Here is a 10706-nt window from a genome sequence, read left to right as displayed (position 1 = left end):
CCCGGCCCAGCGCCGCGCCGCGCCGCCCTGCAGCAGCTCCCTCGTGTCGGCGCCGGGCGCTTCAGCCGCTCACCCAAGCAAGCGGCGAGTTTCCGTGCGGCCCGGTGTAACAGGCGGGCCCGGCCGCGGCCGCAGCGGGCGCGGTTCCCGGGCGGAGGGGCTGCGGCCCAGGCCGCGCTGCGGCCGCGAGCTCTCACTGGGCTGTTCGGTTTGGTTTGTTTTAATCAGAAGCCGCTTTCTTTCCCTGTTCTAAACAAATTTACTTTTGGATCCCCGTTGTCAGTCACAGCCATGCAAGAATTGCAACCCAAAAACGAAGAGGTACATGATCAATACAGACTATTAATGCTGGAATTAAATTATTGTTTCAATTCAGACATAACCGTTTCAATGACATGGAAACTCTGAATATCCCCCTTTTAAAAATCTAAAAAGTCGGCAATTTATTGCCYGCAATTGTTCTCGATTTTGATAAAACGTATGTGCATAATTGAAAGCATTATAAAATCAGCATTTTTACTTAAAGCATTAAATTGCTATGCCTTCGCTAAAACCTCACGGTTCATGGACCAATTTAGTCTCTTCCAACCATATGAGTTTCCTTGGGTCTGTCGATACGAAAGAGAAGTTCTGCAGGCAAAAAGTATCCCAGGTACTGCACGCTGTCCGGTGTGGTGTCGTTGTGGTAGTGCCCTCCTTCCCCGTGGTGACTGAAGCAGTGGGTGTGCTCCACACGCAGGTCAAACCCCTGTGACCAGAGAAACGCCTCTGAGCATGCTTCCATTTAAACAATATGTAAGAACAGTACTTTCGTAGTGTCGCATTAATACTGCGTATTTCCACAGATCTCCAAGTACTCTACAACCATTAAGGAGTGAAAACTTGCAAGATGTTTGTGAGACTAACAGTAAAAGACCRCAATGGAAAAGAAGCTGTTTGAGGCTGCACGACAGGGACAGCAATGGAGAGGAGAGAATTTACAAGTCTTGACAGCTCCCAGCTCTCAGCATTAAGCTCCTAGAGATTTCTCCCCTCCTCCCTTTTTTTTTTTAATTTAATTGGAATTAAATATTTTCTGCTGTTCCTAAAGCAGTAGCACCAAGGAACCCTAACTGGAAATCAGAACCCCATTGTGCTGAATATCACAGAGCCATGCAGTAAAAGGACAATCTCTACTTCAATTCTGAGAACCAGCTTAGAAGGAAGTGGGAGAAGCAGCAWATAACAGCTAGCATACTGAACAGTGAGATCACCCTCATCAGTTACTGTATCAGGAGGATGTTGATTCTACGGCATTTGAATGCTAGAAATCTACTAACAAAACAGTTCATTAACACAGGATTAAAGCTCTATTCCACTGCTGTCTCTGTAGTGACACTCAAACATTTCCAAAAACCGGTTTAGCTGTGTGCTTTGGAGCTTTCAATGGATACATGGGAATAACCCAGCTGCATGCACTACAGAGGTTGTACTGGTTCTGAATGGAGCAGCTGTTCATGACCATTTTCCAAGTACTCATCAATAGACTCTGGGAAGAGCCTTAGGACAAAGGCTGCCAAATAAAGACAAAACAAAGTCACACACTTGAACATATTCTTGAACACTTTGAAGAACATCATGACCCATTTAACTTGGGAGAAATTATTTTTCTTACTTACATAAGAAAATACTACTTATGACTGCATTATTATTTATAATACAGGCATTTACATCTATGGTTGCATGGTTACTTTTAAGGAAATACTCCTACTGATGCACATATTAATGGCTTTCATAAAGCACATTCTTTTATCCTGAACTGTGTACTGTTGGATTGAATGCTTGTAAAGATGAGTTTTCCTTCAGTCATGAGGGTTTGCAGGTTCAATTTGCATCAGCAATTATGAGACAGATACTGCACATTTTTCCACACCATACAGACAGCTTTTATGAAAGTGAACTACATGAACACATGCCTGGCCCAGCTTCTACCAGCTTGATATTTCTCATTGTATGGCCAGCAGTTAACACAAACTGTGCTGCTGGGTTTGGGATACAAACAGCTGTACACCTGCAATTGGAACAGAACCACTAAGTTCATTCTACTGTTAACAGCCATCAGCTTATAGACTTGATTGATGCAGCTTCAGTTCAAGCCACCTACAGAAATGAGATGCTTGTATTTCATTACACCACTTCTGGAAGTTTAATACAATATATATACACTCCTGTTCTTAAAGGGAAAAGCACATTCATGAAAAAAATCACTACAATTCTCAGTTTATACTTARAAATGAGAAAAAGACTCACTGGGTCTCTGGAAACTATTACTGGCTGACAAACCAGTGGAGCCTTCATTTCAAAGAATTTGAGCCAGTTGTTCACATCTTCATCAGTGTTCAGAGGACAGGCAGAAAATTCTGGAGGCTATAGCAAAAACAAGTGCTTTATAAGTGAGAAGAAATTACTTATACCTTTCCTTTAGTGACTGTCCTTCACTTTTCCCCTCCCAACTTTTCTGTTCAACACATTTCTTCTTGCCTTGCTCAGCAGTGCCCATTACTGTGTTTCTGCCAGAAATAGATATGACCAGAGTATTGCTCCTTTCATTGCCTAGATATTTAGTGGGAGAACTCTTGAAGCAAGGATTCTCTTTTTGGTACAAGCTCAATTATTTAAGAAAAAAAAAAGTCTATTGCTTGTTATAAGTATCCCCTCAATTCCTGTATTCATCCTTATAAATCCAAATTCATTTTGTAATAGTTCTATAATTCCTTTAGCTGTCCATGGATTCCAAAAGAAAAGATGACAGTATTGCAGCCAGGTAACATAGCATCAATAGTTTGATAATATCAGCTTCTTTCTTTAATATACTGCTTATCCTAACAGTTTGTGCACAAATTTATAAGTACAAAACAAAGTCTATGCACTAAAATGCTACACTCTGGTTTATACTTCTGTGTTCAACAGGACAGAGAAGTGACATAAATTAAGAGCAACTTACCATAACATGAATCTTTGCTTTCCCCTTTTGAATGATGAATGTACCACCCATCCCAACTGGCTTTTCTCCGTAGTGCTTCTCTAAAATTTGTCTCAGACAAGACACAAAGTTAAGTTCCCCAGTTCTTTCATTTGCTTTCACTTCAATAACCTGGAGAATAAAAGTAATTCACCACTGCTATCTTCTGCAGAAACAGTCTGCAAATGTCTCTTTCAGATGCTGAACACATTTATAAATTGCTGCAAACTTCTCCCAAGTTTATAACCCAAGATTACTTTTTTAAAGCATGAGTTTCCCCATATTTGCTGCTCCACTCACATCCTTCTAATACCTGACCAACTTCCTTTCMTGACTTTTTGTTCAACACTAGCATTTCCTGTGGAGGATGCTAGGCTGCAAGTCATTTATTCACACATGAGAAATAGTACAAGCAACCCCTTTCTGCCCACCAGCTGGCTTCAACTCTGTCACAAGAAAACTCTTGGAAACAGAGAAGAYGCCTCAGTTTCCATGCAGCGTTCAGTTTTTGGTTGCTCTACCTACTKTATCTTGTACAAGCTTTGTTGGCAGAAGCACCTCTACTAAAACCTGAACAAGTGCACAGACCTGATTTACAAAAGTCAATCATTAGGCAAAATAATCTTAAGTTGCTGCCAGTTTGGACTGGATTTGAGTGGATGATTTACATGGAAAAATTTTACTAACCTGCTACTAATCCCGTCAGAAATTCAAATGCCACTCTGTTGCCACCAACTCTTCCCCTCATTCACCAACATTTTCTTGAGATGTGATACTATTTCTTTCATGCAATTTCTACATTACAGTTACCATAGTGAATTGATAGAGGAACACTGAAACATAAATTTYTCTTCAGCCACAAAGCTCTACAAGCAAAGTTACCTTTGATCCAAGTACGCACCTTGCCAGGTTGGCCCTCACTGGCATAGAGGTTGGCCAACAGCCCAAACTCACAGTCAGTGTATTTACTGCTGTATTTCTCAAGCAGGCACCCTTTGTCTGCAGGGTTTATCTGAGCAATGTAGCTCCCATTCACAGCAGGCTTTTTTTCACTCTTAGCTTGAACAATAGGAATAAGCTGAGAACAACATGTAAGAATAAGTCACATTAATAGAACTCACATATATGCAGCCTAAACTTTGGACCATGATCCCAAGAAATAATCYCCTTCAGCATATAGCTCTGTCTCTCAAGATCAAGTCTGTACTGGTAACAAAAATGTACTAATATTGTAGTATAGTACAGAAAACAGTTTTACTCTTTCTGGAGAGTTAAATTTAATGTTCTGTGAAGATGAACACTTAAAAAAATAGAAGAAAAGAAAAAAAGAAAGCACACCAAGCCTTTGAGACCTGAGGCCTACCTGTAAGCAACGTCATTCTGTGATACTTTCTCATATGATATCCCCTTAACCACCACAACTATTATAGTAGTCCAAAATTAATCCTGAAATGGACTGATACCATCCACTAAAAAAACACATCAAAAGGAAATGGCAAGAGGAAGCAGGGAACAGTGAAAGTTTAGAGATGAGCATACCAGGGCAACATCTCATTAGATCTCACTGAAGTCAGTAGCAGAACAGCCATTAACTTCAACGTGAACAGATTTATGGTAAGCCTGGCTGGTGTGTAAGGCTMACCCATAGGGAAAAGACAGTGTGCAAAAAGACAGGAGGACACAGATTTCTAGCACCTCCTCTCTGTGTGATAGTAATAGCGTAAGGACAATTGCATTCTTCTCWATATATTTTCACTAGTATTCTGCATACTAAGGCACAGAATCATCATCCCTAAATGAAGGTACCTAATTGAAATGTCTAACTGAAAAGCATCTTCTACAATCTTCCTCTGTAGTCAGCTATGAGAGAAAAAGGGGCTTCTGTGAGCAGTTAATCTGTGATTTGAAATAACTCTAGYGGTGCCTCCATATTCTCTCTCTTCCCCCTTTAGTGCTGAAAACAGCACTAAAGTTTAATGTGAAACATCTGAACGAAGAGCATGAAATTAGATTAGATGAATCTGGACATAACTTCTCTGAATAGGTGAGCTGTAAAGATCTAGAGAGTCCACTTGTCCATTAATTAATCTAGTAATTTGCTTTTAAACAAAACACATTTTAGTGTTTTTGAAAATGAGAAACTTATTACCTTTTTGTACAATACTCAGTACTGCACTTTAACGTGATCTAAATCCTCTAATGCCTAGTTTAAGACTTYTCCTTTTCTACTTTTCCTATTTTAATTTTTAAAATGATTTCTTTAATTATGTACTATTCCATAGCCAGGCGTTGAAGCTTGAACACTAYAATGTCTGAGTTTTCCATTTATCTCAAAACAAAGCTGTTTCATTCAGCTTTAATAATCATGTGTTTAATATACATTCATTAATGTATATTACAAGTGTTGGATCAGATTAAGYAAAATCATCCCTTAAGTGACCATCAAACTTGCATCAGAACAGTTCCACTCTGTACATATAACTACAGAAAATTCTGCTGCCAGTGGCCAAACATCCAGTTCTCAGGATGAAATGCGCTCAGTCCGCCTCAGCTTTACTCATCTTTGCAGTGACAACAGCTAAGAGGCCCTTCTGGCATTGCAGTATACCTTTGCCTCAGGAGCTCCCAGAGCTGGTGAGGCACAACAGTGCTGCAACTGAAGGTAACTTTCAAGCAGAGACCTGCTCTTGAAGTGACTCTGACTGGTCAAAGCCTCCCTAGGCAGTARTTTTTACCTCCTGTCTCTCACACAGCAGGTGATTTGGCATGTGATGTCTTTAAAGCTTAGAATGATAAAACACAAGAGGGCAAAGGACAGGGAGCATTTTAAAGCCATTTCCCAGTAAGTGATTTGACAAACATTTCTAAATCTTGTCATTAAAAATTCTGGCCAGGTTGTTGTCAATCAACTATTGCTATATCAGAAATCACGTTTGTTATGAGCTTCAAAGCAATCACATGCTTTCTGAAGAATTACAAGTTAAAAATCAATCTATTATCTCMGAAGTTAGCACCTCTTGCCTGAACCTTATCTGAATTCCTTTAAATGTGTTTTATGTACTTTTGACAGGAAAGGTGTTAAATGATCATTTTGTTGTAAACAGGAAATACCCAGTAAGATACTGCTCTCTTATTTTGATATTTCCATGCATTAATTATTAACTATTTATTTAACTGTCACACTTCTATTTACTGACCTCAGCATTKACTCCAAGAATCCTGGATGAAGCAGCTCCAGCTCCAAGAATGAAAGCTCCAGGCAGTTCTATGTCTTTTGCAACTATATTTAGATCATAAACCTGCAAAAGAAACATATCTTTCATTTTAGAGTGGTACTGTTTTAGACTTGTCACTCTGTTCATTATAACTTCTAGATGCATTTAATTCACAATACCCTCATTAGGATTTTTGGATAATTATGCTGAACATAGTTCCCAAATCTGAACAATGCAACATCTGATAGTAACAGATTGGGTACATCTCCATCTATTTTTTGGCARGTAGAATCTGCCTGTAAGTTCCTCTGCCATTTTACCTAAAGGCTGAACTACAGTTCTTGTTGAAAATGATACTTGCATAAAATAAAAAAGGAAATCACAYGGAAAAGATTGTCATACAGAGTCAGGTGTGGCCAGGTGTCAGAAAGGAGACATGATATTCTTGAAAAGGGATAGTAATATGAATCCAGTGTGGCCTGGAGATGGAAATATAGCCAGTTTTTACAAGGAAGTATGGCTGTGGCTTGAAGTCACTGACATGCAACAACCTATTTATAAACACACAGTCTAAGCCCTTGCTTATAGGTGGTTCCTTCTGCAGTTCCTGTTGCAGGCAGCAGGTGAGTCTCAAAACCTATCTAGTATTTGAAGGCAGGAGAAGAGGAACTATCAACCTCTATRTGATGCTTCTGCTAAGATGTGTAAGATTATCTGATGTGGTCTATGTATAAAACATTGAAAAGTAAGTCTCTTTTGCAAGTAGAAACTTACAGAATCTGTTAGTCCTTGGTTTTGTTTTTAATTCAACAAGATACTGCATTTTTCTTTGACAAATGTATTAAAACACTACAACTAAAAAAGAACTCACTTTTTCTTTTTGTACAAGAGGAAGAAGGTAAGGAACACCTCCCACATCTGCTATCCTAGGTTTTCCRCAGATTCCTGGAAGAACACAGCCAGTTAGCTTGGCAAAATGTTTTCCTTAAAAATCTTAAATGCACATGCAGTCTAACACGCAGAAGAACTGGTTCCTCAAACTTTTAAAATACTTTTAGATCAGAGTTTCTCCAGCATGTTAAAATAAACTGTTATACTACTAAGAAARCAAGGAAAGTAAGCCCTAAAATGATTCACAGGAGAGATTTAATGTGAGTCAAACTGCTGTAAAATTAACATGCTCTAAGCACAAAAAATACTATTCTGGGCAACAATTACCATTTGCCAGTTTCCCAGTAAGATAMCCTGATCACAGAGTGGATAGCACCAGCGGGACTCCACTTGCAAAATTTCAGCAAAGTGGGATGCCCAAATCTCAGAATTCATCCAATCTACTTGGACATATATCTCAAGAAGGGATGAATCACCTTCTGAATGTGCTTCTTTCATTGCACTGATGAGAGGAAACTCAGATGATCTGCACAGATCAGATGTCTGTCTTTTARACAGCTAATGTCAAAGATGATGAATCCCACTCCGAAGAGAAGTTTCACTTCAAACACATATGAATGGCAGGAGTTTAGACATAATGGAAATTGAACTCCCTAGGTCCCAGAAGTGATTGACATAGTTATAAAAAATTTCTCCAGTTGGAAGATAACTTAATTGCAAACCATGCTGTGTACACTACAAGCCTGCAAGATAGGTCAGTATTGCAATCACAGGTTAAGAAACATCGTTGGCAAGTACTTGAATAACTTGCCCTTATTCATACATCTACGAGGCAGCAAATCCAAGAACAAAATGCAGCTTCCATCACATGCATATTGGCTATCTGAAAAAAAAATCTGTCCTCTTCCAACATTTTTAGAAGATCAAAACTAGGTAAATCAAGTATAAAGAACTGGAAAAGTCCTAAGAGAAGACAGGAATGCTAGGTTACCTTTAGCAGGAAAGCTGAAAGGTTCCTGAGTCAAATCAGGACAGTCTACAACAGAGACTTGAGCATCAGCAAAGTTTTCTTTAAGCCCTTTCTGCAAAACTGTAATAAAGAGTAATGACAATTGTTTTTGTTATTAACAGTGAAAAATTACCAGAAGATTGGCAAATTACTAATAACAAAAATATATGTGTTTTATTATGCTTTACTTCAGCAAGATACTTAAAAATTAAGTAACTGATTTAAGTGATACTTTCCATAGGTATTTAATTTTTTCCCTAAATCAGAACTTCAGAGAAGAACAACAGCTTGTTTAGAGAACTGTGATATCACACTAATTCTTTTAAGACGTTACCTAGTTTTTACTTGAGATACAGTAACTGAATGCTCCTAGGGCTACGAGGAGCAATGCAATGTGGAGTTAACATGGATTAGTGTAAACCACATWCAGTAATGGTTTTACTTCACAAGGGCAGACAAGTATGTTCACGTGATGGCAAAGGAGGAAGTTAGTTTCAGTTGAAGTTACAGTGACTTCTTTAAATATATTAACTTGACTGTTTGCAATTGCTTGATTATATTCTCAAACTTTCTCTGCTGTCTGGAATCTTCTGCTCTCACAGGATATTGACTGTCATGTACGAGCAGTGGAACTTGCCAGAAAATCTCCACGTGAATGGAAACAGGACAGATAATGAACAAGACTGATAATCAGCCCAAAATGTAAACTTTTTGTTCTGTTTTATATCAACGTTTTAGGCCCAGAGCCTGTAGARTTGCTCAAACAGCAGAGAGGACTCTGATTTAGACAAGTTTGCTGTAAGAAACAATTTCCGAAGTTTAATTGAGTTGGGGATTACCTTCATAKGCACTGCTCCAAAGACTGTGTAAAAGGTCCAACTTCCTCTATCCCTGGGAGTTTGCTTTGGCAGATGTCTCAAATTAAACAGCAGAAAACCCAGACCGTGATCTCAAACCAGGCAATTCCTTATTTTCTCAGAGTACTTTCCTGACTGTGCCTTTGTTTCCTTCAAACAGTTCCAACTCTACTTTTAGGGAGCAGAATTATCAAGCCATTGACCACAAAGATCTTGGCAGGTTTCTAAATACATCTTGGTATCTTCAGCTAAKTGGAGGTCAAGAAAATGCCATTCCTCAAATCATACTCAAAAGTTTTTACTTGCAGTTTACAGGAGRTCCTCAGGAGAAACAGGGAAAAGGGGCAAAAATCATGCTCAGTACCTCATCTCTTTTGCTACTGTTGTAAGCCATTCTACTGAGATTACACTGAACCCACAAGTCTATAAGCAGCCCTTGCCTATTGCCACATCCTGACACTGAAAACCACCCACGGTACTGCTGGGACCACACACTCTCAAAACATGGAAATGTCAAACTAACAGAGATTTGGGAGCAGCAGACTGAACTTGAGGATCTCTCTAAAGAAAAACTATAGTACATATGCTGCAGGAGACAGAAGGAATAGCACCCTTCTTACTAGGGCAAGGAAAAGAGGAGCTCAATAGTGCGTAAGAACATTCTGCAAAGGTGCTGGGGGGAAAAACAAATAAAATTTACTCCACAGCCTGGTTCTAATTTAACCATCAAAAGAGGGACCATCTGCAGCTATCCACCTGCCATGCTATGCTGCATCTTGTCAGTTGTGTTTTGAGTAGCCCTGAAAAAGAAAGATTAATACTGCAGAGACAGGAAGATTAGTGATCATGGGATCACTGTGTTAATAACCTCAGTCTATAACTGTCAAACTTCTGCAAGTTCTGCATCAATCTGCAAATGCAGCAGACTGCTTTAAAGGGTTTGAGAACCTGATGGTGTGTCTAAATATAATATGTGGGGKTTTAGGAGCTTTTATTTATTTGTTAATTTTAAAGAAATAATAACATACAGAAAAACAGTGATTTTCTTTACATTTCAGTGTGCTAGCAACAGAAGTATTTTGTRTGTACTTGCTCTAGAGAAGYTTCTGTAAGAGCTTTAAGATAAGTYTGAAGTGCACATTTTAAGTGTGTAGAAAGCTGCACACTGCATGACTTACCTCCAGCAAGCTCCTCCAAACTTGGAACATGAAAAGCAAACCTCTCGACTTTGGCCATTTCCTAATTTGTATGGTTTTCTTCAAATCAGAAATCACAATGTTCCAAGCTCTAGAAGTAACCAATCTGTTAACAAGGATAATGGTTTAACAATTAAAACTGGCTTGTATCTGCATGCTATTCTTTGATACATAACTTATTTTGCAATTTCACCCAAGACTGCAGAGACAGTAGAACTGTAATTCTGCTATTAAAGGAAAGTTTATTGTTAATTTTCTTATGCACTTTGGAAGAGGACATATCTRTCAACTCTACAGCAGGTTCAGAGAATTACACATGCTAATCCTCAAGCTTACAGCTATAGGTAAAATACAGGCTAAATTGAAATCAGTTCAAGAGACAAGTCAGTGAGCTACCTGTCCTTTGTAAGGCTGAAGCAATCATTTAAAAACAAACAAACAAACAAACAAAAAAAAAAAGGTGGGCTTTTCTGAGCACATTAGCAGCCTCCTCAGGTCCTTCTCTACTTTGATGTTTACTTTCCCAGCATAACCTAC

The 10706-nt window shown here is 38.8% G+C and overlaps 1 protein-coding gene across 1 annotated transcript; it reads right to left on the bottom strand.

The window, feature by feature from the left end:
* Positions 1–235: 235 nt before the first annotated feature.
* Positions 236–10296, bottom strand: BKGD (beta-keto-L-gulonate decarboxylase). Its single transcript, XM_085310254.1, has 8 exons — positions 10152–10296; positions 8099–8197; positions 7088–7161; positions 6199–6300; positions 3903–4079; positions 2984–3133; positions 2290–2406; positions 236–748 (listed from the first exon to the last, which is right to left on the bottom strand). Exons 1-8 carry the CDS (start codon positions 10207–10209, stop codon positions 575–577), a joined length of 951 nt encoding a protein of 316 aa, XP_085166380.1. The 5' UTR covers positions 10210–10296; the 3' UTR covers positions 236–574.
* Positions 10297–10706: the final 410 nt, after the last annotated feature.

The sequence above is a fragment of the Rhea americana genome, unplaced genomic scaffold, assembly GCF_003343005.1.
Source record: "Rhea americana isolate MKP2758 unplaced genomic scaffold, rheAme1 scaffold_314, whole genome shotgun sequence".
Lineage (NCBI taxonomy): Eukaryota > Metazoa > Chordata > Aves > Rheiformes > Rheidae > Rhea > Rhea americana.
The sequence above is the reverse complement of the archived record's forward strand: the minus strand, read 5'-3'. Positions and strand labels throughout refer to the sequence as shown.